The following is a 27,944-nucleotide window of genomic DNA, read 5'->3' on the forward strand; positions in this document are numbered from 1 at the left end:
ACGGTTTTGATGACAAATCTAAATCACAGCATCACGCTGGCTGCTGTGCCTAAATCCCAGTTCCATTGCAGCCAGACCCTCTGAATATAATGTACAGCTGCAGGCTTCACCTTTTCCAGATATCTGTGAAGAAGTGATCTGCAGGATGTATAGAAAAATTGTCAACTGTTGTTTGGCATTAAAAGATCTTTTAATTCCAAAATGCTGATTAATGTAACTTGGGGGCAAATAGTGAGGAGACCCTTCACTAAGTATAACAGATTTAAAATCTTTATCATGTAAGACCTGTTACTGACAGAAGGGGAATATGGGACAACAGATGTAATTGCTTTGGCCATTGTTAAGAGGGTCACTTTATTGAAAAAAGGAGCATTATTTCTAGGGGCACAAACTAAAGTTTGTGCCCCTAGAAATAATGCTTCTTAAGTTGATTCATGCTACCTGCTGCTTTTAGGGGTATGCTGAATTCTGTGAATTCTTAAGTGGAAGTTCTGCAAATTGAGGCACTTGTGGAGTTGCTGTAAATTTCTTGGGGGAAAAGAAGTGCTTCTAGTGAAAATTTACATTGCTTCTTACTTAAATAAAGATATTTATAAAAAGTTAAAATCTATTATTTGTAATTTTGAATGGCTGTGCTCACATTGGGAAAATGAATTTGCTGTTTGTTAACACCAGGCACCTTATAAATTCATTGTCGCCCTATTTTGCAGTGCCACTGTTCCATTCAAACACCTGACCAATGACTCTTACTCAGTATGAATCTATTTTTCTTCCACCTTAATTCTGCTGTTTGTGATCTTATGTTTATTATAATTTAATATATTATATTATATATTTATTAAAACTGGAGAATGCTTGCTCTGTAAAGCAGTTACTCCAGAGAAGAACCAGTAATAAATCTATTTTTCTAACTTCACTATGCCCATGGGAACTAGAGAGATCAGTTCTGTCTTTTCCAGATTCAGATTGTGACTGTGATCAGTTTGGGACCTTAATACAGTCTCATATATTACTGTCTTTATTATGTCTTGAACTTAGGTAACGAGAGTTTCACCTAGAAAATAAGTGTGCAACTAATGAATATCTCAGGGTTTTTTTTTCATGGTTCGGTATTAAACAGGAATGTGTCTGCAGTATTTAGTCTTTTACTAAGACCATTATCTTGCTCATTGAATGAGGCAACCTGATCATCAGAAGTGTGTTGTAAGCATGGTCGTGAAGATTGGATGTTGCAAGGATTAAAAAAGCAAGGGAACTAAATTGGAACTGAACTATTAACCCTGATATTTGTGGAGTTGGTTTAGCAAACTGTAATGTCAATTTTAATGTAGCTTCTCTATTCTTTGAGAAGAGTGAATGTACTTGCACTGCTGGGTGAAGGGTACAGCTGGCTAGGACCAGAACAGAGAGGTCTCCGCTGGGAGGAAGTGCAGTTTGTTACTTTGAGCTTGCCAGAGGCTAATTCCAAATAGGTTAAATAAAACTCCTAGTGCCTGAGAGAAAAGGGTAACCTGATAGCACAACCACTGGAAAGTAATACCTGGAATCAAGCAGCTAAAGCTTGGAGTACTGCCAAAGTGGTATAGGAGCTTACATATGAATGGACTCCAGGCTGGCTGATTTGCACTACCCCTGGGGTAGGCTGATGTAAGCTTTGCTCTTCTAGTAGTTAAAATCTGTGCCACACTCTGTGTCAATTTAGATGCCATCTGCAGTGGGTAAGTAGGCTTGTAAGATGGAGACCCAGGGCTGGAGCCTGCCTCTGCATGTGTATTTACATGCCTCAGAGGAGTGCATCTGCTGGGAACTTTAGGCCTAGCTATAGTGATTGCTGCTCAGCTTCCCCAATTGATGAGAATTAGTCATCATGTCCATCCTTCACACTGGTCCCCAAGAGGAGTTCTGGGGCCTGAACTAGGGCGTTCACAAGTTGGTGACCTGTGACTTACCTGCCCTGCAGCAGCAGAAGTATAGTCATTCTCATGAGGCAGCAGGTGATGTGTAAGCGGCCTGGGATGAGCGTTGCAGAGATGGGAAATGCAGACCAGACTATGGACAGAAAGAGAGCTCTGTTGGGAAACTTCTGCTTGCACACCCTTGCCTTAAGGATGCCCTGTGACCAGTTGCAGGAATTATTTAATCATAGGAAGTAAAAAGACTGCAGATTATCATGGGATGGTTGCTGTTGCCATACTGCAACACTTTTGGGGTCCTGAAACAATCATAGCGCTTAAGCCCAGATGATTTGGTGTGCTTCATTGGGTAAGCACTTAGTGTATTTTCTTAAGAAAAGAGTCTTGAAGTATGGCACAAAAATAAATTATTCACAAACGTGAGGGTTTTGGTATGGATATGGTGTCTCAAAGACTTAAGACTCCTTTGATTCTAAAACTGCTATTGATAGGAACAGTAGAAGTGAAAGTATAAGATCTCATTAAAACTAGAAAACCCTACAAGCAACTCTTTCAAATCTTTCGGCTATATCTTTTTCTGTTTTGGGAGAGAAGTTCAACATGAGGCAGTGTTCTGCTTTCCTTCCCCTTTCATGGGGGACGGGTGAGGAAGGATACTGGCTTGAAATGTGCTAATGGCAGATCAGCATTAAAGTAAACTGTTGTAACTTTATGCTGACTGATTTTATTTTTTTTAGACAGTGAATACCTCTCTTCTGAAGAGGTGAAGAATTTATTCAGATACGCATTTACCAAGAAAGTTTGAGGCAAAGTCTTGGCTGTGCCTTATAGGAGAACCTTTCTGACCTTGTTGTGTTTGTAATTTTTCAATTGTTGATTGCTGTGAGAATGATTTTCGCTATCCAAGTCAACAGCAAGGAAAAAATGCTTGTTTGTGCTGTCTTGCTGCTTGGTATTTGAATTCTGTTCAGGGAAGAAAACACTTGATTAAGCAACTGGGCTTCATTTCTGGAAGAATTTTTTTTTCTTGTTTTTAAGTAAGTCTGGTTTCATGGTCTCATAAATCTGCTTTTAAAAAACTGTTGTGTTTTATCTATGCATAGCCTTACATGTTCTCAGTAAATTAGGAGCAGAAGTAATTGGGGTGTGTTGCTGATAGAAATTATAGAAATTTTGAAGATCAAAGGCAGGAGAGGAAATCTACTGGCAGGCTTATAAACTATGGGGTTAACTTTTTGTATGCTAACTGTATTGCTGCTGAATCATAAAGGGATTTGGGGTTTTTGTTTGTCTGTTTTAATATAAATAAACTGCTGGGCATACACATGGAACTATAGTAATTGCAAAGCATCTCGTTTAGGACATCCTAGATTTTGAGGCAGGGTTGCATGCACGTGTTTAAATTTATTGTTTTGTATTGAGTTATCTTGTATTCACTTCTATTTACAAGTACCTATTATCTATATATACATACTTGTATATATATAAAGTAAAATTTGCATAGATCTAGGCTCATTAAACACATTGAAGTAATTTCTTGCTTGAGCAGTGCAACTATATTAAACCATATCCGTTATATAAAATACTGTCAAATAATAGGTTGATTTTATGCTGCTATCAATCAGGTAATTGTCCACCGCAGCACTTTCGAATCCTGTCATTGATTCTCTGCAAATAAGTCTCTCTTGAGATCTATAGGGAGCTTTTAAAAAAGAAAAAATATAATCTTACAGTGAAAGTAAATATTCTATGACCCTCTCATACATCTTATGTATTTGTTTTATTACCTAAAGCAAAGACTTCTACACTTTCTGTGTAATTTCTGCTTTTAATTCACAAGATTGTCTATCATTATGTTCCTCTGGGAGATACCTTGACTGACACTGTTAGGTTATGCTGTTAAAGTTTATCTTTTAATGATGTGTGAAACTGATAAAATTTTATCACTGCTAAAGAATATTTTTAGTACTTCATAGTGTGTGCACCTTAGTTTTGTTGTGGAAAAAAAATATTATTGGCAACTGTTATCTGCGACTGTAGTTATTGCCTAAATAAACTGTATTGAAAAATTCTTTGTTGAAACATTCCTGATTTTTCGGAGTTCTGCAGTGCCTAAGGGAACTAAAGCTCTGATCTGTTCAGGTGGAGCTCTGGAGCTGTAAAAACAGTATAATCTCCCAGAACTGTTGTGAAAGCTCATCGTTGAACCTGGCCAGAGGAGTAGAAGTAGCTTACTAAATATGGTCATAAAATCAGTATTTTTTAAAAAATAGATCATATAGCTTAGTTTTGATAATGAAAGTGCACTGAGTTGACAAATTGCATGTTAATGTTAACAGATGCATTGCATTGATGTTTCAGCAAACACGTACTGTAAAACTTAATTTTCTGTAACTAGTGTGCAAGTAAAAACAGTTATTTGTTTTATAGGCTTCTGAAGACTTAAACTGTGCTGCTGTGTTCCACTGCTTGCTATGCTATAAGGCGTTAATATCAGTTTTCAATTTTGTTAAATTTGTTAAAGCTTTAGTCAGGATTTAAAACACATTTAAATATTTCATATAATAAGGATTAAACCCTTACATTTTGAAAATGATGCAATAAAACTGATCAATTGTTTTCATCTTAATATTCTGGAAGCCTCAGATTATGGCTACTTTGGGTACAAAAATGTCTTAAAATTGGAATGACTTGATATATTCATATGATTAAAAAAATCCATTCTATGAAATAAAATCTTCAAGAAACGTGGTCTTTCTACATTGAACTTCCTTCTCACTAGCTAGCTTTGCAGTTTAAAATAGTGTTTTAGGTGAACTGTAAACCGCTGCAAAGAACTTTGCTTTAAAATAAGTAGTAGTCAATAAGTTATAATTGAAGTTCTGTCACTGTTGCATAACTACTGTAATCTTATCCCACCTACACATCATGGGTGGAATTGCAGTTAGAGAACACTAAAATTAAAAAATTGAGGAGGGGGAATAAGGGAGGAATCTTAAAGTACTGGGATTCATTTTGTCAAGTTTTAATAATAATTGAATGCTTCACTAATTAAGTAACAACTTGTGCCTTGTATGTTTGCATATACACTGAGAGAGATGCTGCTGTTGGCCTCAAGATACAACCTCTTCCAATCTACAGCAACCAGCTATTTCAGGAATTACAGTCCTGTTTTACACTCAGTCACATTAACTCTCACTCCTTCCACCTCTGGAAGTTGTGGCTTGTAAGATCAGACTGGAAGGTACAGTTAGAACTGCGACTAAAGGTGCTGCTTCTCTGGGAGGTGGGAGTAAGAAACTCACCGTGGTACCTACATCAGTTTTCTCCCGAGTTGATCGGCTGTTTGATTTTTTTTTTTTTTTTTTAAATTTGATTCTGTGGTTAAAACTGTTCTAAAATTTGCATTAAGTTTTGAGATGAGATTTGACATTGACAGATTTCTGCAAGTGAAATACAGTTGGCACTACAAACGAAATGCTGTTCTGCAGCAGTTACCTTATCTCCCCATGTCAAGTGTCAAGAGTTAAAAACCTGAAGTTGGGTAACAATGGCACTGGTATTAGGACATTTTATAGAACATGAAACTTTTAAAAATAGAAAAACGTTTCAAATATTTAGAAACAGAATCTAATATATCTGTTGATGACTTCCTCAAAAGTGTAAGGATATTGTAAAAATCTGTCTGGAAAAACATGCTATGGTGTAGCAGAGTATAATGGAAATGTGGCAATTAATGAAGTTTTAAAAATTGTTAATGCAGTAAATTTTTCAACACCATTTTTAAGTGGCAATATTGTCTCTCTCTGGCTTTAACTAGTTTTGCTGCAGCTTGTCATTATTGTTCTTTTCTGGTGCTTGTTGATTTTGTTTTCAGTGGGAGGTTTGTCCACAGGATTCTGACACAGGCTTCTTCATAAAGAAAGAAGAATTTCAAGTGTAATTAGTTTTGTCCTTGCCTAGCCTTTCCTTCAGGCTTTTCTCCTCTACATTTTTTTCTTTTCCTTTTTAGTTCTTGCTGTTGAAGGTTTCTAAAGATGTCCGTCACCCCATTTTAAAGAAGTGTAGATGGAAGTGTTTAACTTATAAAATGGCTGTAAAGTTGATTGCTTGAGTTTTTCTTTTGTCTTAACTCCACGGAGTTATGTGCTAAAGAGGTTTAATGTACAGGAGGATATTTTAGTTTGAAAATTTCAATGTCTTTGATCAGTGTTCATAAGCTAGTGTTTCAAATATTTAAACTTGGGGAGGAAAAATCCAATTTTTTATATTGAAGATATGGTTCAACTCTACTTTATAGCATGGTTTTGTATAGCTAACCAAGAAATTTGCCCAGAAACAGTGGCTATTTCCCTGCACTCTTATTTATCTGTGATATAAGAAGATTGTTCAGAGTATCAATCATTTTTTCTTCTTTAATTTTAAGAACCACTTGATAAGAATTTTCTCTGACTTGTTTTGCAGTTTTGGAAAAGTGATTTTGCTGCAGTATTCTTAAAGCATATTCTTTTCTTAGTAAATATGCTATTTTGTTTGTTTATTTTTTTTAAACAGTATTTTAGTCTATCAAGAAAGAGGATTGTGTACTACACCAGTTTTGACCAGCGGAAACGAGCGAATGCAGCATTTTTAATAGGTGCATATGCTGTAAGTATTTTTGATCACATGGATACTTTAACCTTCCTTAAGGGACTTCCCCTTTGTGTAAAATGGCTTCTCAAGGGGTGCTGCTTTAGAGAGATGGGCAGATGGTCTTTTCATTTGTCTCTAAGTTGTCTTTGAAAACATTGTTGTATGAGTTTTAGGGAAATCTGGTCATCATCCCTTAATTCAGTTTATGTTACTGCACAGGGAATGACTTTGGCAGATCTCTGCATGTTTTTCCATAGAATACCATTTTCTTGAATGTTGAAAATCCAAATCACTTTCCTCTAATCCTATGTTAGGATGAATTGCTTCTCATGTCATCAGTGAGATTCAGACTGGGAAGGAGAAAAGATTTTTCCTACAGCCTTCCTAAAGTTACTAAACCAGAGGCATAGTAATTATTGAATTGATTTATTTTCTCATTTAATTTTCATAGCCTACCCAGTATAATAGACAGTGTGCCACAGCTCTGGTGGTGTTTGAAATTTAATTGAGGAGGTTTGGTTTATTTATTCAGGTTCCTGTTCCTTTCCCTTTTATGTAGCAGATGGACTGGACATAGTACTTATGATTCCTCTAAGTGTGTATTTTGGTAGTAATATCTTTTATTAGATTTCTGTAATGCTGATGGGAGAAAAAAGCTGTTAAGTTCTTAAGTTTGTAGTTTTTATTAATATATAATAATGACTGGGTAATAGCAAACTACTGGCATGCCCAGTTATTTGCTTGCAGGAGTGTTTTTTCCAAATTTAAAAATTCAAATTGGACAACTCAGCCCTACTTGAAACATGAAGGGTTTGTTTGTTGGTAATCTAAGCAGCTCTAGAGGGGATCTGTTCTGTACCCTTCTGATTGTAAATTGCAGGTGGGAAAAACATGAATCCTAATTGCATTTGAAATATTGTGGGGATTAAGTGTAAAGGTGGACTTGGAAAATACTAATTCCCTTTTTGTTCTGTAAGCTTTTTAGGAAATATGATATGAGTTTTCTTGACAGCGAGTACATGGGGCCAGTGTTGCTACATGTCATGTGCCTGTGTAGAGAGATGTCAGAGAAAAAATATTTCATGTTCAGTATTTATTGAATCTAGGTTTTACGAGTAGTGGTGCACATGGTTAGAGTTACAGCAATGACAGTGGGGAAAGGGAAGAAAACCTTGTCCCTTGTAAAAAAAAAAAAAAAAAAAATCATAAATCTAAAAAATCTAAGAGAATAGTTACTATCTGTAAAGTAAGTTTTTAAGCTTTTATATTGCTTTTTAGATGCCAGTTCTGTTAGCCAGTTTATCCAAATGGATAAATTTGTTTTATCCAAATTATTCACAATGGGCTTTTTGGGTTGTTAGGGTGTTTTTTTTTTTTAATTTGTGTATGTTGTAGAATGAAAGCACTCTGAAGATTTGTCATATTAGATTAAAAATGAAGCTTAGTTTTGGTTGCTGACTTTTCATTGATACAGATGAGTCAGAAAATGTCTCCTTGATTTTTTTCTTAATGGAATTCACTACATTTTAGGTGCTGAAGACATACTGTAATGTTTTCATTATCCTTCCTCCTGACATCTGAGATACTTTTGATTCTTTCAGGACCTTGTTCAGTCTTTCTTTCCCTCTCTTCTTTCATTTTGTGTTCTCAATATCTTTTTTCTGTTTCCTCATGGTGTCTTTATTATGAGCCTTTGTGAGCCGTGTGAACAGACAATGACCAGAGTTTAGTTCCAAGTGTCATGTATGCATGTCTTTGAACAGACACAGCTTTGAAGGGCCAGAACTTCTGTCAAATAAAACCTGCAGTATTGGGAAAAAATGTGGAACAAATTTGCCCCTAGTTCGGATTCACAATTCCTTGATAAGATGGAAACTCACCTTTTTCCTAAAGTTCTCTGAGCTACCCTCTAAGGATCTTTTGTAAGCAAAAATTTAGGCTTTAAGTGTAAGCTATTTTACAGTAATTCATGCAACATTCCAGTCTCTCAGTTGTAGCAGTATGTGACTTTTTTCCAATTTTGTTTTTTTTAAGTCAGGTTTTTTTTAAGTTCAAGTTTTTTTTGTTTTTTTAAGTTTTAACACCAAACAGAGTGTTTCTGTTGATATCTGAATCTTTTCTTTGTATAGACATGCCTTTTTCTGATCTATGTATGTCATGAAGGAATATCATATGCATTCTTAGGAGTTTAGTGTGCTGGTGAAAGTTGCTATCTGGTTAAAGACTTTGCCAGGTGCAGGGCTGATTATATTTTTTCTTCCCCACCCTCTTCCCCCATCCTTTTTAGGTTATATACTTGAAGAAAACACCAGAAGAAGCTTACAGGATGCTTTTATCTGGATCTAATCCACCATATCTTCCATTTAGGTACGTGAACATAAGAAATGAGACTACCTTCTCTGTTTTGAAATATGCTAAAAGTTTGGGGTTTAGATTGCCTCTCAAAAAGGTGTTTCATGTCTGATACAGGTATTGTATCAAAATGACCGATCTCCAGAAAAAAATTTTTTTGCACCTCGTGTAATTAGTTGCTGTTTGTGGGGAATAATAAATCATTTAGATTGATATAAGTCTTACTTAAAACTCAGTGTACCAAACTGTCATGTTGTGAAAGTAGTTCTTAGTTTGTGATTTAGCACTTAAACTTTTTCTTCATAATGCATCTTGTTCTACTATTTGGAAGTCATTAAAATATTTGACATTACCTAGTCTCTAGCTAGTGAGGCTTACAGGATTGAAGGGGGTTTTATGCTGTTATATTCTCTCTATTTTACAGAACGGGTACTGATGCTAAGGTCACGGAATGTTTTCACTGAATCATAGTTTCTATCAATCTGTCTTTATTCTCTTAAGGTCACATTGAGGCTTGAATCTAAGGAATTTTAGCTATCATGCCTATCTAATAGAGACTTCCAAATATTTTTCACGTGTGGGCTATCAAATGCCCTTATGCTTTGTGAATGAGAATACCTCATGGTATTCTTATGCAAACGCTGGCAATAAAAGTCAGCTTCAAGAAGGTCAATATCCTCTCTTTTAGAGGAATCAGCATTTTGCAAGTAGTGTTCACTGTCAGCCAATGCATTTGTAAATGTAGACCTACCTTGTCTATATCAAATTCCTCTGATTCTTCAGCCACTCAGCAAAGGAAGATCAGATTGTCTCTTTTCATACTTTGCACAGAAGCCAGATGCAATATAAACTGTTGGGGTGGTAGATTTTTTTATGTCAAGACTAGTTTGACTATGAAATCTTAAACCATCAGCTACATTTTAAAAAAAGGTATTAAATCAGTATTAGCTTTTATTGGCAGAGAATTTGTACGCTGACCTGGTCATTGATAGCTCTCCAGAGCCCAAGAAGTTTACTGAGCTACTGGTATCCATAATTTTTTTCAGCTAATTAAAATAAAAGATACTTGGTACAATGCATTAAAAGTACCAGTTACTTAAAGCATGTGAGTGTTTTTTAACATCTCCAAATTCTGTGTAAGATACAGGGGTCATGATCTACATTAAACAATGTCTTGCATGTACCTTAGCATTACTTCCATGAGGATCTGCTCCATGATCTTCCCAGGCACAGAGGTGGTGCTCACCAGCCTGAAGTTATTTGGCTCTCCCTTTCTACCCTTTCTAAAAATAGGAGCGATGTTTCCCTTTTTCCAGTCACTGGGGACTGGGCCTGTTTGCTGTGACTTTTCAAATATGGTGGAGAATGGCCTTACAACAACAGCCAGTTCCCTCAGGATCCTGGGATACCTCTGATCACACCCCATAGCTGAATAGCTGTGTCTTGTTGACCAATTAAAGTAATCTGCTGTTTGAAATTGTAGTAAATTGAATGTCTTTGTTTTTCTCACCCCTGCCAAGGTGAAAATATAGGTGGGTAGAAAAAAGGTTTTGACAAAGTGAAGAAACTTAGTTGTCATATCCCAAAATTGTAGGAAAACTTGGGAGGAATAGTGTGCTTGCAGAACAGTCTTACAGGACCCTGTTTGCTGCAATCAAAGACTATAGAGTCTTGCTTTGGAATTAATTCCTTATAATACTGATATTGATTGTAGTAGCAATGATAAGAAAATGCTTTTTCTGCTTGACTGGTAAGGACTAGTGAAAGTAATTGTCTCTGATTTCTTGTGAGGCTGATTGGAACCACAGTAACAAATTTAATGACATAAAACAATTTCCTGTTAAGTGTTAATTGATTATTCATATATAATCCTTGTGAGTTTGGATTAATGAAATTTTATTCCACAATAGAATAGTTAGCTACTCTAGAATCGTGAAAGGAGGGATCAAAAAAATAGAAGAAACAGCAAGACTTTCTGGGGATAATTGCATATTATATACAAAAAAGCTTTTTGCGTTTCGCTGGGAAGAGTATGCTATGCAAAAACATTGAAGAAGGCAAAGTCCAGCCAAGGAACTACTTGGGTTTTGCTGTCTGAGTTGGAAAAATGCCTACAGAAGAATCATCGCTTAATTGCATTTGTCAGCTTCAGGAGAAGACAGCAATACATTCATAGAGTAGGATATTCTGAAACATTAGTTTGCAGTCTTTTTCCATGTGTTTTAAACCCCAGGTTGCTGTGAAAGAAATGATTGTCTGCAACTAAAGCCTTTGACAATTACAGTGTTTTTGTGGTAGATTTTGTCTGCTGTGGGATGGTATCTGGTAAATGTTAGGGCTTTTGTTGCTTCATTTGAGGTTTTTTAACTCAAAGCTTTGGCAACATTAGAGGGAGACATTCTTCTTAGGCCTTTTTGTCTCTAGAAGGAATACAGCGTTAGCAGCTTTTGCTAGAAGAATTAAACTTCCTGATTTTTTGAGCATTCTTTTTTGCATGGTGTGGGACTGGAAAGCATTTACATTTCTTTTGGCTCTGCTTTTGACTACGTCAGGTCGTGGCTGTGGATTAGAGCCTAAGCAGATTCTGTCACCTGCAGTGTAGCTTGTCCTGCTGGGGAAGATGGGTGTGTAATCTGGCTGTACTGGAGGGGAGACAAAGAGCAGTGAGGAAATAAACAGAAGGATTGTGATAAGAAAAGAAGCTAGATGAGAAATGGGAAGTCTGATAGGGAGGGGCTGTTTGGGTGTTGAATTTATAGGTAGAGATGGGTATATACAAGAACTTCAGAAATTACTGGTGCTGAGAGAAGGGCAGGATCTGATGAGGGCCTGCAGTGGGACCATCTACATTAGCTGGAAATGGGAAAGCAATAATTTATTCATCCTCCCTGGTTTTTCAAGGCCTTTGAGATATTTCTCCCTCCCCCCACCATGTTCCAAGACATTTGGACCGTCTGTTGCAAAAAGTAGCATAGTACAGAGCCTCAAACAATTGAACCTGTGCTGGAAGCAGTAGCTCTGCCTTAGGTACTGTGTCTGCTTGGCATCAGGCTGTACTATGAGGAAAGAAGTTGGTGCTATGAGGAAGTTTGCACTCTTTCCACACCTTTAGTGCCTTGCAAAAGGACTAAAATAACTCTTACGTACAATTAAAAGCATAACCCAAATGCCTTACCTCTTTCTTTATGTTCTAAGGTCTATGAAGGAAATAATGTGGAGATACTAATTATTGCTGTTCAGTATTTATTGACTTGAGTTTATTCTTGCAGCCTGGAACTTACATATTACATAACTTCTGTGGTATAAGTCATCTCTGCTTGAATTAAACTGTTTAAGAGTTTATTAGTGAGCAATGATCAGTTCAGTGTTACAACTGGACTGCTTAACAAATTTGTTAATTTGATACCTGAAGAGTCCTCTATTTGAAAAGAAAAAACCAGACAGCTTTGATAGGGAAAAGCTGTAAGCTGTCAGATTCTTTGTGGAGTACTGAGGTGGGTTTACATGAAGTGATCACTGGGAAACTGATCTACTTTCATGTAGCTCAGTGACCTCAAAAAGCCCTAATCGGCTTAGGTCTCTTCAGCTGGTACTTCATTTAAAGGCAGCTTCAGCAAATACAGTTCAGGGGTGGAAAAAAATCAGATCACTTCTCTTACAAAATTCATGGAAATTTGTTTGTTTTGTTTTTATAATAGAAAAGCTAAAGATAACTTGCCAGGATAAGGCACTACTGTCTTTGAGACACTTCTGTCTTATTTTTGGCTGATTCACTGTCACTTGGTGACGCTCTAGTCTCTTGAAGATCTTATACTGTATCTTCTCACTTCCATTTAAGAAGCAGTGCTAGCACCATTTCAAATTGTCATGAATACCAGTTACCTACTGAGAAGCAGTTTCAGATTTTTTACCTCAAACTACTCGGTATTGATGAAAAAACAAATATATTTTAATATTATTATGTTCAGTCTCTAAATAATTATGTGAATTTCAAAGATGGATTTTGGTTTATAGCTTCTGGGGGTTGTTTCTTTATTGGCAAATGCTGGGGAAACAAACTGTTTTGTTATTGACAGTATTTAGAGGTTTGGGTAAAGGGAAAGCATTATGCAGTAATGAGGTCAGCCAAAACAACTGTGAAATCGGATGTGGGATATGCAGCTCTGTAATGCCAGCTCAGATTCATAGTGAATCTGTATCTCTTAGAAATATTTATATTTTTTCTCATTTTGAAAGTGAGTGGAGTTCTGTCACTGTTTGAAAAGTAAGCTGGCGATTCATTTGGGCATATAAAACTGGAAGAATACTGTAATAAAACACAATCAGCAACCTACTTTAGTCAGGTGCACATCAGCAGAAATGAGACATTTGAGACAAGGACGCTGGAGGCAATTTGTGTTAGATGCCAGCATCTGTTTGCAGGTCACTGGTAACAGCTGGCTGTAGGAACTGTAGCTGAGAATATTGTACACCTGGAATTGTACATCTAGGTCAGCTTCACCATCCTCCCTCTTTCATAGTATTCCTTATTAATGGATTAAGGATTATGTGTTTCTTTTCTCCTAGCATAGTTTTTATATACAGCACTATCAGATGCCTTATCAGCCAAAGAAGTAATTATATATACAGATAAAATATAAGTTATGCTTCTTACAGCAAAATAAAATATAAAATAGAACCTGTCTTCTGTGACCATATCTTCTGTTCCTATTTCTTTAAACATATAATTTTGCGGTTTCCATTTGTTTGGATTTTATTTTTATCAGCCCCTCCAGAAAACTGGTACGGATTTTAAACCCCTTCTGCTGTGTATGTGCTCCCATTGGGGCCCTTGATTTTTTTGCTCAAAAGACATTTTTGTTTGCTAAAATAATTGTGTGCTAAAATGATCTGTTATCATATGATATTCAAAATACTAATGTTAATCCATTATCAGTCAAAAATGTATTGTCTGCAAAATTCATATATTGAGTTTGATATGTTCTGCTTATTCCATGTAATGAAAATGCTTTGTGGCTTCTCATTTTTAAAACTCTGCTGGATTTGAAAAGGGAAGATTCATACACATTTCAAAGTTACCATTCCAAAACATTATGGTTAAGAGTGTTTTAATAATGTAATGATTTGAAAGCCTTTTTAGATTGGCCTGTCTGCAATATGACACTACCAAAATAGTAGCTTTTAATTTTCTTAAAATCATTTCCTAAGAGTACTGCTTGCTCAAAACTGCTAAACTTATTCTGCTCTTAAAGAATAGGGGTGAATTTTCTTCTCTTAAAGTACTTGAGAATTGAGGGAGCATATGAAAAACTTCATACTACTTATAGCAAGTTTTATCAAAAAAGGAAAGTTTTCAATGAAATTGAAATTTTGAATAAATTAGAGATTATATATGTATCTGTCTGCATAAAATTTTACTGTTCTGATAAATTGCAGTTCTTAAGACTCTAAGGTAGCTAAGAAAACAGCTATAAAAGATTTCCTTAAAGAGTAGTAAGGAAATAATCTGCTCAGGCAGAGTTTTGTTAAAATGAGAGTGATCTGAAGCACACTTAAAAAGTAGTTCTTCATTTTTCCACAATGCTTTTTTTTGGTGGTGTGTGTTTGGTGCTGAATCTCACTTCATCTTTTACATACAAGTTGTAATTTTCATGTGGTAAACTAAGGTTAAGTAATTTTAAAGTTAATTATATTGGGATAACTTTTAATCATATCTGTAATGGGGCATCAAAATGAAAGCCTGTAAATTAATTCCAAGCTAGTAGTCTTATTTGCCTGCCCGTTAGTGTCACTCAATTAAGACTTGAATAATGGTTAAAGCAAACTGTACTTTATTTGCTACTGTCTTTGAGAGGATGCAAACCTTCATGTTCTTGGATAGCATAAATAATTTTGTAAAGAGCATGTAGTTACCTGTTGTAAAATGTGCACCTAAAGTAGCTTGCAATATCTAACTGCATTTAGTCTGAGCTACATCTTGGGCAGGGGACTACTTTAGCCTGAAAAAGCTTCTAAAAAGATGTCTGAACTTTAATTCAGAGTTCTCAAAGGGGATTGAATAGCTTGAATGTATTTTGTTGTGTTCTGCTTTTCCCCTAGTTCTTAAAATAATTCTGTGTATATTAAATTCATCTGTATTAAATCTGTAGGGATGCTTCATTTGGGAACTGCACATACAATCTTACGATCTTGGACTGTTTACAGGGAGTAAATAAGGTAACAACATTTTTTCCTTGCAAAACAGGTTTAAATTCATTTTTAAAACGTGAAGAAAAATACTGTTAAAAGAGCTTATAAATATATATATATTAATATAAAATAGATTATAAAACACGGTTTCAGAGCAGACTCTGTGAATGAGTAGTGATGAAGCCTAAGTTACTGAGGCCTGTGTTTGAGTACTGATAGCTGAGGAAGGCTGCACTTTGACCTGTCTAGCCTGGCCTTTAACAGCTTTTTGAACTTCACCTCATGAATTGGAATGCACCAGGCCTGGCTGGGGACAGCTCTTAATGCAAGACACTGTGCTAAGTCTGCATTTAAATCTGATCCTTTATATCTGATTTGTATATATATATATATATGTATTTATATATGTATAATGTGTATATATAGATATTTAAGATACACATATATATAATGTGTGTATGTATATATAGATAGATCGATAGATAGATGAATTTATGTATTTATATACATTATTTAAATCTGATCATTTATAACCATTGATGAGAGGGAATGACAGGTTGATTAAGTCAAGTGAAACAGATACCTAAGTATTTATGTGATTTAATCAGAACAGTTTTTGCAGGTACTTGGCCCCAGCTTTCCCCAAAACACTTGGTTCAGTGTTTGATCTTTTCAAAATTGTTTAACACCAGTGAAAACTAATGTGTCTTATTAGTGGTTTGATGTGTCATTTTAAGTAGTCCTGAAATACTAAGTTCCAGTATTGTGATTTTTTTAAAATTTTTTTTTAAAATTTCCTAATTGGTGACATTTAAATTTTGTTCATTTCCATTGGCCTTGATGAAGGGAGCAAGCCATAGGAACAAATCTGTACAAACGCTTTATAGACCACCTGTAATTCTTAAAATCATGGCAAAACAAGTATTTTTTAAAAATTGGAAAAAGAGAGATCAAGCTTAATATTTTTAGTTCTGTGGGGGTGGGAAAGGAGCTGTCATTTACCAGAAAGACTGTAATTTGTGAGGCATTCTACGGATCCTGAAGATCTGAAGTAGTCAGTGCAGTCACTGTAATTTATCTGCAGCTAATACATCAAAAGGACGGTGAGAATCAGTTTTTCCTCCTTTGTTCTCATGAAATTTATTATTGAATTTTTGTCTAGTTCACTTACAGAGGTTAAAACACTTTGGGCAGAAAATGTAAGCCTTAATTGAAAGTAGTCTTAATTTACCTGGATAAATTTGGTGTTTGTATGTGTGTATGTCATATACATGTAATTCAGGGGGCCTGCAAGTTCCAGAGTGCAGCCAGCCAACCATGCTTCAATGAAATACATTTTTCAAAATCAGCTGTTCAGACAAACCTCTCAGTATCTTAGGTTTCATAACAGGTCCAGTCACTGAACAAGATAAAAAAATTATTTTGTCTATAACAAAGCTATTTTTCATTTGTCCTAAAAAGGTGCTCTGTATGTAGCAAACAATGGCAGTCTGATGATAATTGGTTTTAAATCATAGATATGTGATGTGTTCTTATCACATCTTAATTCCAGAATTTTGTGCAATACTTGTATTTCTCAAAATGCAATAGGTTCAGTATAAATACATGCTGCAGAAATGTCTTCCACCCATTTGGAATAAATTTTGGCTATGAATTTCATATTCATAGAATTGAATATGGTTCTATATGGTTGTTATATACAAATCTTCAGTACAGAAGTAGCATAATTAATAATAATACGGTAATTGAATATAAAACTTCTTTCAGTCCTGTAATAAATACTGTCTAATGTAGTCTAGTGGGCTTTATTGTACCTGTGAAATATGTATTAAAATAAATAATAAAATAGAGATTATACATGGCACTGCATTCTGTATATGCTGTTTTGCCTAGGTATTATGATGGTACAACCAGAGTATCATACTAAGTGCAGAAAATAAAAAAACTCTCCAGTGTTCAATGTTTTGTTATGTCCAGCTGCATGAAAATATGTTTGGCATAGGAATCATTAAATAAGTGCATGACAAAAAGGGAATTGCTTTTTAACTTGTCATCTGCCTTACAGAAAAAAAACCCCACATGGTGGGGTGTGGAGAATCAATGTTACGATTTAAGTGATATGCAACAACTTTGTGTCCCATCCTCATGTCTTTGGAGGGGAAATACTGAGCCTAACATGTTTCAGTGACATTGTTGGAGTTTTTGTTGTCTGTGTTGTTAATCTGTGCAAAATGTAATATTGTCTTATTGTAAAAGCTTCAATAAAGCACAACCACAAACATTTAGGGATGTAGTTTTGCTCAAAAAAGTATTATAAAATTAGATTGTATATTGTATTTCAGTGTAAACTGACACCTTGTTGCCTTTTAGGCCTTGCAGCATGGATTTTTTGACTTTAAGACATTTGATGTGGATGAATATGAACACTATGAGGTTTGTACATTTAATAATGCATTGAATGTGTTTGAGTTACCTAAAATAAGAGTATACAGTATCCCCCAACTTAAAACACACTGGAAACACGTTCTAATTCAAGTAAAACCCAGTGTTCATATGTAAGGTATGTGCATGGAAACCTATCTGCTCCTGGTGAAGAACATGCAGGATTACTATCCTTGCAATTTCAGTGCATCATATCATAAATCTAATGTTTTCTTGTAGCCCTTCTGGCTTCTGGACCTCTCTCATGCTTTCCCAACCTTCTCCCAGGACACAATCCAAGGTTTCTCAGCTGACCCACAAAATATCTTTTCTTCCAGCACTTGTTAGCTCTGTCTTCCATTCCTATTTGTCCCAAATATATGATGAATTTTTTATAGCTACCTAGATAAAGCAGATCTTGAGGGATTTTTTTAAGTAAGGATGCATTATGAGGAGTTCTATTAAAGGAAGTACAGCTATGATATTTCCCTAATGAAGTCCCAGAAAGCTAACAGGTCTCATTTACTGTTCTGCCAGCTTTATTACCACCTAGGCATAGATACTCTGGTTGGCTCTCAATGCTTCTAGGATTCTGTAACATGCACAACTTTATCTGCTGGTAGTAGAAAATTGTCCCAAGCTACATTGCTTTAGAGAAGCTTTAAAAATATTCCATGCTGTACCTGTGGACTAGGCTGTGTGCAGAGGAACTCTCAGGCACAGAAAGTGTACATGCATCTGGTCCAAAAGAGTTGCATGGTCTTTGTATACCACGTCTCACCTAAAGGAAGGGAAAGGGTTTTTACTGAATCAGTGACAATCATTTAGTTTGTTGGACATAATCTTTGGAACACCTATAAATTCCTGCAGTTGTATTGGCTAAGGAGAAAGATTTATAAACTAGAGGTGTACTAAATATTTGAATATAAATTTAAATCTCTTTTTAAACTTGATGTACTTTAGTGTAGCCAGTATTCTTCCCGTATTTTTCCCCTCCATTGCAATTTTCAGAAAACTTGGAAGTAATGAGAGTAAAGTTGCTAAGTTTGAAAATAACCATTTTAAAAGCGTTTCCTGTAGCTGTATGTATTTCATGTACATACTGAAATGCTTCATGAAAGTTCAAGAAAGAGAAGTCAGAAGTGGAATAAACAGTGGGAAAAATTAATTGACAGCACATCTATACTGTACATGTCTGCAGTAGGCAGTCTGTACCACAAATCTCCCTATTTCCCTAAACTTGAAAGCATTTGTAGAAGGATTTCTGTATCCTGCAATATTCCATAATGATTATGTTTAAAAAAATTGGTATACTCTTTACAGAATTAAATGAACAGAACTGAAATTTAAAATATGAAATCGCTGCTTTTTGCTTTTTGGTTGACTCTGTGTACAAAAAGAAAAACTAAAAACAAATGGTAGTTTGGAATTCTGTACGTATAGTCGGCATTAGTCTGCTTAAAAAAAGAGTCCTAAAATAATTGACTAAAGCTATCCCATTATCTTGTTTAAGGCTTAACATTATTTTAGAGTGTGAAAAGTACATACATGTGAATGATGTTTATAGTATGCTGTTTGCTGAGTTTAAGAAGCAAGAATTTGGAATCATCTTTAATTTTTTGTCCATTTTTTGGTATGTCTTCATTTTTTTGACACATTGTGGTCAGCTTTGTGTTTAGTTATGTCCCGTGCTGTATTTCAAAAACTTTAAATGTTACAGGTTTTTGCTATGTTAGGTCTTCAAATGTGTGGTTATATTGACAGAAGTTGCATACGACTTAAATGGAGCAGCTGAAAGGAAATTTTATTTAATGTTTGCAGTTCTTTCATCTTACTATGTTATCAAGGCAGCTAATTCCCCTTTTGTTGGACTGAAAGTAAATTACTGATTGGGTTTTTTTTAGTAATAATGATGTTTGCATGTAGTGTTGAGAATATATATATACACACACACACACATAGACAGAGATACCTGTAGTTCATATTGATAAAAATTGAAATTCTTCACCATGACTCCTGTAACTGTAAAGAATTTAATCCACAAATAAAACTGGTGATACAAATACAAAAATATTTTTAGCTTACTGAACAGGACTTCTTTCCTAAAGGGAGTAGGGGTGCTGCAGTGCTGAGATGTCAGTGTGTGATACCAGCGGGGGGCATGGGTCCTGGCTTGGCACTGAGGTTGGTTCTCTAGTCCTTATGCAACCTGGGCAACTTCCAGGAGTTTCCATTGTGCAGGGACATTGGGAGCGAGCCTAATGGGCTCAGCTAAGCAAACAGTTGCTGAATTGATTACAGTGATGTCCATTATCAGAACCTTTCACTCATTAGGATGGTCTCATGAGCTGAGAGCTAAAAACACAAGCTTAATAATGCAGCTGAACCAAGTGCCATGTCCTTAAAAGTCATGCTGAGAATAACTGCATTGCCAAATGAGGAATGAACAGTCTTCAATTAAAGAAAGAAAAGAAGGCAGTTTAGAACTACAGTTCATGTTACATATTTCCAAAGAAGCTTTCATTTTCAGCAGTGACAGAATTTGAAGAGCCTTTTTAGGTTTTCATTTAAAAGTGAGCAAAATGTCATAGTTTGAAAGTTTTATTAAAATCTAGTCTCTTTATTTAATTTACACTTTTCATTCTGTGATTACTGGCTCATCAGAGCTTATGCCAATATGTAAATTTTATTTTCTACAGGCAAAGGGTAATTGTTTTGAAGGCTAATTGGTTTTTAATTTGTTTTCTGTGAATTGGGTTTTTTAGGAAGTGCCTCACAAGGAAGCACTTTTCCATGACTTTTGATTAAAACATAGAAGAATCTTGGTGTTTGTCAGTGTTAGTAATAGGTGTCCTGAAACAATGAACCCTCTCAAGGAAAAATACCTTACATAAAGGATCTTTCTGCTTTTATTGGAAAACTTAAGCAGATTTTCTTTACATTTCATTTTATTAAGATAGATCTGAGAAGCAGCTTGTGATTAATTTGTGCCATATAGTAAAGCTAGTTAATTGCATTTCAAGTGTTTTGTTTTAATGCAACAAGAACATAGTAAAGAGTAAAATAAAATCTTGAGTAATTATTTTTTCCTTGTATATACAGATACTAAAATGTTTTTCTCTTCTGAAATTTTTGTAGAGAGTGGAAAATGGCGACTTCAACTGGATTATTCCAGGAAAATTTTTGGCTTTTAGTGGACCACACCCAAAAAGCAAACTTGAAAATGGTATGATGTGTAATGCAGTGCTATGATCTTATTTTTCCAGCATGTCCAGCATCACAGCAAATGAGCAGAAGATTAATAGAGGGTTATAAATCAGTTTTAATCTTCAGAAATAGTCATCCAGTGAGCATTTTATATATGCTCAAACAATTTAATTCAAAACGTTTTGGAATTCTTCTTTGCCAGAAGAATTTCAATTCTTCTGACATTCAGTGACTTTTCATCCTGTGACAAAGTGCCTGAGAGACTCAGGTCGCTTTACTATTCTCAGGGAACCTGACACCTGATACAGTAAGTGTGCAGAATTAAAGGTGAGTTGCATTAAACACAGAATACTGTTTTAAGGGTTTTGTACCACAGACCAGGAAAGACCTTTAAAAGAAGCTTGCCTTTCCTACTGAAGATACTTGGGGTGATGTGAAGAACTTAGGGAATTTGATTCTAGTGGAATGGAAACAAGAGAAACTTGACTGTTTGACTGACAGAGGGAAAGTAGAGATTTGGTCCAGCTAAAAGGAAAATTCTGTCACCAGTTTTTTTCTGAATTTGACTATATTATTTGTACCATGTCCTTTCATTTATGTGAGCATATTTTCTGAATATCTACCTTCCCTCCCCAAGCTGTTCTTTGCTCTCTCATGTTTCTTTTATGACTGAAATGCTGCTGGTTACATAGTGTCCATTGAAAATGTAAACAAAATCCAGAAAGAAAATATTTTGATTTGGGTTTCTTCCCCAATCATTGTAGCAGCCCTTTCTTGCAGAATTTTTTTCTAAATTTATTTAAATTGCTCTATGGAATTTGGAAAACCTGTATTTTATTTATAACATGTATAACTGAAAATTATTAAATGAATGCACTCAAAATTCAGTTACACAACTATAAATAACCCTCTCCCAGGTGATTGCAAGTACACATTACGAAGTACATTTTTCTCCTTAGGTTGTGGCTTGAATTGTATTTACTAATCTGTATATGACTTGTCCTGAACAGCTGTCTTGTGGTTGGTCATTGACCTGCTTCCCTGTCCCCCATCTTCATCTAGAGGATCCTTCTGTTTCTCCACTGAGAATCAAGGCAGTAAAGCTCTCGTACTTCCCAGTAGGACAGGAGTATTTTTGGTACTGCAGTTTATCTTTTGACTGGATAAACTGCAGTACCAGTTTTTTCCTTACAAACTGTGTTTCCTCTTCAAGCATGCTTTTATTCTTTGATTTGCAGCTTGACTCTAGATAAACAGCTGTTCTGGAACACTGATGTCATACGTGTCCCCAGCTTTATTTAAAAATACCCCTTGCAGAGAAGAATGGGGGCTTAATGGGAGACAGTATAGTGTTTTATATAGACCCTGTTTTAACTTTTTAACTCCTAATTCTTTCTATATAAAAGTGGTTTTCATAAGCATTTTTTGGACAGTTTTTTAATAATATTTAACATGTCTATTCTGAATAAAGTATTAAAGCATTTTTAGTATTAGTGTCTTTATAATTCAGAAAAGTTTTTGATTAGTGGGATTTTGAACTTCATGAACCTTTATGAAACCTTAAATGATTGTGGCTTTGTTATTTTATAGGTTATCCTCTTCATGCACCTGAAGCCTACTTTCCCTATTTCAAGAAGCATAATGTCACATCAATCATAAGACTAAACAAAAAAATTTATGAGGCAAAACGCTTTACTGATGCTGGTTTTGAGCATTATGATCTATTCTTCATCGATGGCAGCACACCAAGTGACAGTATAGTCCAGAGGTTCCTGAACATCTGTGAAAATGCTGATGGTGCCATTGCAGTACATTGTAAAGGTATATGCACCTATTCATTTCTCAGACTGAAATTCAAAAGAAGTATAAATATATGGAGTTTATCCCAGAAATACAACATTAAAGAACACTTTCAGATTGTGAGAGTAATAATGCTTTATGGTTCTTGACTAAATATATGCCAAATATTTGTTATTTTCCTGTGTATATGAAGCCCTTACATCCTACACTGTTACTTGCAGGAACTGACAATCTGTTGTTCATTGTTCTGTGGGTTTTTTTAATGTGACTTGGAAACTCGAGATTAGTTGATGCTGGTTTCTTTTTTGCATTATGCTTTCACAGCATTATGATAATTAGCTAGGAAATGCAAAACACTAAAAGGTTTTCTTTGTGCTTTTTGACTGTTCTGCATTTTTCTGTGGAGTATGAATTCTACATTTCAAGTTGATGTGAGTTATTTTGATGCCAGCATTTCAAACCAGCCTAATTCAGCAAACCAGCCAGCAAATACACAAAACATGCTTAGTCAAGAGAGATTAACAAAGGCTTTTAAGGGTTCAGCTTGATTTATGTTTAGAGTTGTGTAAGGACATTGTGGAGACTGTCTTGCCTGGTCAGAAGCAAGAATAATACTATTCATAATTTTCCCATGAACAATAAATATGGATATCAAAGTTAAACAGATTTATTTGCCAACAAGTTGTTGCTAGAACGCAGAAGTTCTGGCATTGATAAGCTGGGCATCTGCTAATTGGCTAAATAAGAGTATAAGCTATTGATTAGCAAGAGGTTGTTAGGCTTAGCTGCTAAAGGATGGCATACTTGGTAGTGAGTTAGAGATGTGCTTTCTACACTGAAGTATTTTTGGTCTTTTGTCTGAATATTTAGTAAGCAAATCAGCAATCTTGTTCCTTTTAGTTTTTACACCAATCTAAATAATCCTCTACAGTGTTCAATAACAGTTAAGTCAGTTTTTACTTAAGCAGAGTTATATTGCAGAGGTATCCTGGGCACAGCTATTACACTAGAAACTGCTAGTCTCAGATGAGATAGAACAGTTAATTGCAAAGGGCTGTAATTGAAAGTTTGTGCATTAGAAGAATGTTGGAGGAAAGAACTGAAATCAATACTTCACCTTTTAAATGAGTCTTCAGAGCTTGTCAGCCAAGCTACAGTTATGGGACTTCACTATGTGTGAACTTCTACCTTCATCATACCTAAATCTTCACTTTCAAAAAAGTCAGTTAATTACTGGTTAAATGTGAAGAGCTTGTAGTTGTGTATAAAATTGTCAGCAGAGATGTCTGGCTGCTTTGGAGAGTTTCCATTTGGATAATTGTTGGTGTATAAACAATAGTAGGCTACTGTGAGACTGTAAATTACAAATATTGTATTTGTGGAAAATAAGATTTAAATGGGGAAGCAATTTACTAGTAGATGGCACACAGAGCTAGAAAGAGATTAATTCTCACTCTGTATTTTGAGATTTTACAGTTAGTAAAAGCTAATTTTTCTGTGTCTCTGTTGTCCCCTTAAAAACAGGATTTGTTTGGGATTTGTTGAGCAATGGATTAAATTATTTTAAACTATTGTTGTCTAAAATTACACACTGGTTAACAGTCATTTCTGTTTATATAGATAGCAGTGAATAGTTTTATGTGCGGGTTTCACAACAAAACTGATTCAAAAAGAAAAACCCACTGAGTTGCTCTCTGTTGAGATACGATGTTGTTTGCACCATGGTTTTTAGGTACTTGTGCTGGTCTCTTAAAGGAGCTATGGTTATATTTTTTTACTGGTATTATAAATATGAAGCTGGTATCCAGCCTGATCATGGCATTTTAAAAAATATTGGCCTTTTTCTTAAACAAAGGTCGGAGTAGAATTTTTCAAGTGCCACGAGTGATTGCTGTTACCGGTGTTCTTTTAAACATGAACTTTTCCTGAGTATGAAAGATTCATCCCTATTTCTACAACATTGAAATAGAATTATGTGATAAATGGGACACTGAATCAGAAATTATTTCTTCAAATACTAATGTGGTGAATAACTTTGCATGGAAGTTTTCTTACATCCCATACTTTTATTTGATAATTCTGGAATGCTCATCCCTTCATGTGTGGCTGTTGATACTTGTGTTTCTGCAGCTGGGCTGGGGAGAACAGGAACACTGATTGCCTGTTACATAATGAAGCACTACAAGTTCACACACGCTGAAGCCATTGCTTGGATAAGAATATGTCGCCCAGGCTCCATTATAGGACCTCAGCAGCACTTCTTGGAAGAGTATGTATATATATCCTTTCTTTGCCCTTCTCCATCCCTATCCATCTTGAACTATTTATAGGGTCTAATTTGTCTACTGACATTTTTAAGTTATTGCCTGTTCAATATATTTAAGGTTAGTTAATATGTGTTTAATCTGAGTTACTCAGAAGCAGACAGCTTCTCTGGAGTTCAGTGCATTTTGTTCCCTTAAAGGGGCACAGGACCCCAAGACTGCATGTTTCTGTTCTGGGGAATTTAGGAGTTAGACAAATGTGTTGGAAGCGGACAGATGTGTACAAAAGATTAAATCAACAAATAGGATTTATTAAATATTAGCATTTAAAGAGTAGTCTTTAAATACTTTATATATCATCTGTTGCACTTAAAATTAATCTCAAAATGGTACAATTTGTATGGTTTTTCTTTATTGTAACTAAAGATTAAATAATTACTTGGCAGAGAGCTTATGATCTCCATCAGATTCTTCAGCATGATGTATGAAACATTTCTCATTTGGAACTAGCAGTTGGTGCCAAACAAATGTATTGTATTAATACAGCTTCAGATTTGATCCTGACTGGAAATGAATGACAGTAATGTAGACAGAAAGTTTAAAGTGTTGTGTGTTTACTATTGTAGTGGTAATGCTGATATATTTGAGTTGATGGCATGATGATATTTACTTTGGAGGCATTTTCACTTTTATGGGACAAAACATTTTTCAAAAATCCACTACAAGTAGGAAAAAGGATTCATCAACTCTGCTAGGTACTGTGTAAATACTGTAAAAGATTCACTGACCTTGCATCTTAAAATTGATAGGATATTGGAGATAAAGATGTATTACTGCAATTCTGTAATTACTGTAATTCAAGAGAAATAGAGCATGAATGAGGGGTTTATTTTCCAGTGCAACTAAATGGATACTCCTCTGTTTGAGAGGTGACTTGCTATTCTTCAAAATACTGCAGACCACAAAGTTTTCTTAACTACGGGTGTTCACTGGAGCCAGATTAGTCTTCTTCAGACAGTGCTGATGCTTGGATGATACACTCTTAGAAATGACTTGCACAGTAGAGCAAAATTACAAGAAAGGTAGTAGGTTATGTTACAAGATAGGAAAAACAAAGCCCATGTCTTTTCTTGGTTTGACTGAAGGAATACTTGGCTTGATTTTATAGACAGGCAAAGGTCCTTCAGATCTATCAACATTTGTCATAGCTGAGAGCTGTAGTGTTGTTCAGTAAGGATTTTCTACTTTCTTAAGGGTAGTAGATACCTGTTTCAACAATCAAACAGAAGCCCAGTAATGTCACCAATGGTGTCAGAATGGGATTGGGAATGTCAGTTACATCTTTCTAGTATAAAGTATCTTGCCCTCAGGGCTGCAAAGTTGCATCTGACAAAAAGGTAACATCTTGCAATTTCAATCTCCTAAGCTTAATAGGTGTCAAAGCCTAATCTCTTAGGTTCTTTGAGGTTTGATAAGGGAGCTTTGACTAGTTTAGGGGCATTTTTTATAGAAACTCTTCCACTGAAATGTGTATCAGAACACATTAATTGCATACTGTGTATGCAATAATCTTGAAAGATTTCAAAGGTATTTAAATTCAAGCATGTTTTCTAGGGTGTCCTGGTTTGGAAGACAGGTGTCTGCTAGGGAGGGCAGGAGCCTCCTTTGGAATGAAAATGTAGACCTCCTCCCTCCAAATTATTATAATTCTGAAATCAAGGGGCTCTCAGGCAGAGGTCTGGGGATAGGAATAACAGTTCTTTACTAGTATTTATAACAAGGCAAACAAACAACAATAACTACAGCATTAGCAAGAAGACAGAACCAGGGACCCTGTGACAGCCTTCTCGGCCGAGACAGGAAGGGATGGAGGAGAGGTTTTGTTTTCACAAACCCCTCGGGCAGTCAGTCCCGGTGCTCCTGCAGGGCTCTGAGGAACACTCAGCTGGAACAGCAGGGATGAGCAGAGATCCAGGGCTGGTGGCTGAGGTGGATCAGCAGCTCCACAGCAGTGCCTGGCACTGCCACACGTCCCGGCAGGACAGGGGGAGCGAGGCCACCAACGAACAGAGAAGAAGCAGCAGCTCTGTCTGGGTGATGGCGAGATTCCCTTCTCCCCACCGCAACAGCTCTGCGCCCCAGTGTCCTTCTCCAAAGCTGAAGAAGCCGCCAAACTGTCCCCACCCTCCCCTTTTCCTGCCCCCTTCCCCCCCTGGGCCCGGCCGAACTCTGTGTTCTTCAAGCACCCACCAAGTACCCGCAGTTAGGTTTTCCCCGAAACTAATGGGTAAAAATTCCACAGGTAACTAAAAGGACACCTAACCCCCAACATAGGGTACTTCTGTTAGGTGGACTAAATGGCACTCCCTCTAGCCCCCACACATTTGTTCTGCCTTCTCATGATGTTTACTAGGGATGTAATGACTTTTTTCTGAAGTTCTTACCTTTGCATTTATTATTGAGCAAGCTTAAGCAATTGGCTCAGATCCCTTAGCTCTTAATGTTTGCCATAATATTTCGTTTCCAAACAAAAGTTTCCTGTGAAAGTGTATTCTGATTTAATTCCTCACTTTTTTTTTCCCCTGTTCAGTGTAGGAATTTAATGCTTCAATAGTATGTAATAGGGTCTCAGTTCTTGGATGGAGCTAGCATGATTGGTGCCTACCCAGCAAACTTCCTTATCAAGGAATAATGCTGCCTCATCAAAAAGGTCTGCTCTGCCCATGCACGTGGTAGTGAAGAAATTTTTATTATTCTACCACCTGTGTGAAGGATATATTCTTTCAGTTTCTAAAAGTTGATATTAAAGCCCTGGTGGACTTTAGATGACTACATCCATTTGTACTGCACAGGTCAGCTGTAGTTTCACTGCACAGTATCTGTATCCAGAAAACTCATGCTAGTAAGTTACAAAGTCTCGTATCATCAGTTTTGCTACACATGATGTTTATGAAAGCGCTGTTTTATATTATTAAGTTGTATTTTAAGAGCCTTTAAAATATGGTTACAAATTCCTGTTTAGTTAACCTCTTTCCCCAGAAGATTTGATAAAATGAAGTCTTAGTACTGTGGTGACAACAGACTTATTTGGTGATTCTAGAGGGTTATTTGTTGTTGTTTTTGAGGTTTGAAAATTTCTTGTGATAGACATGTAAATTATTTTTGA

At 35.8% G+C, this 27,944-nt stretch overlaps 1 protein-coding gene across 4 annotated transcripts in view; it reads left to right on the top strand.

Moving 5' to 3' along the window:
• CDC14A (cell division cycle 14A) overlaps positions 1 to 27,944 on the top strand; it is a 52,498-nt gene that overhangs the window by 11,867 nt on the left and 12,687 nt on the right. For 2 of the 4 annotated variants that reach the window (XM_086841732.1, XM_086841735.1), the window contains exons 4-10: positions 6,468 to 6,560; positions 8,833 to 8,912; positions 15,047 to 15,113; positions 17,457 to 17,519; positions 20,646 to 20,733; positions 22,305 to 22,535; positions 24,645 to 24,783. In XM_086841732.1, coding sequence (XP_086697858.1) covers positions 6,468 to 6,560; positions 8,833 to 8,912; positions 15,047 to 15,113; positions 17,457 to 17,519; positions 20,646 to 20,733; positions 22,305 to 22,535; positions 24,645 to 24,783 — 761 coding nt within the window. The remainder of the gene's footprint in view (positions 1 to 6,467; positions 6,561 to 8,832; positions 8,913 to 15,046; positions 15,114 to 17,456; positions 17,520 to 20,645; positions 20,734 to 22,304; positions 22,536 to 24,644; positions 24,784 to 27,944) is intronic. The other 2 variants (XM_086841734.1, XM_086841736.1) reach the window with 1 other exon arrangement.

Source organism: Cyanistes caeruleus, chromosome 9 (assembly GCF_971803275.1).
Source record: "Cyanistes caeruleus chromosome 9, bCyaCae1.hap1.1, whole genome shotgun sequence".
Lineage (NCBI taxonomy): Eukaryota > Metazoa > Chordata > Aves > Passeriformes > Paridae > Cyanistes > Cyanistes caeruleus.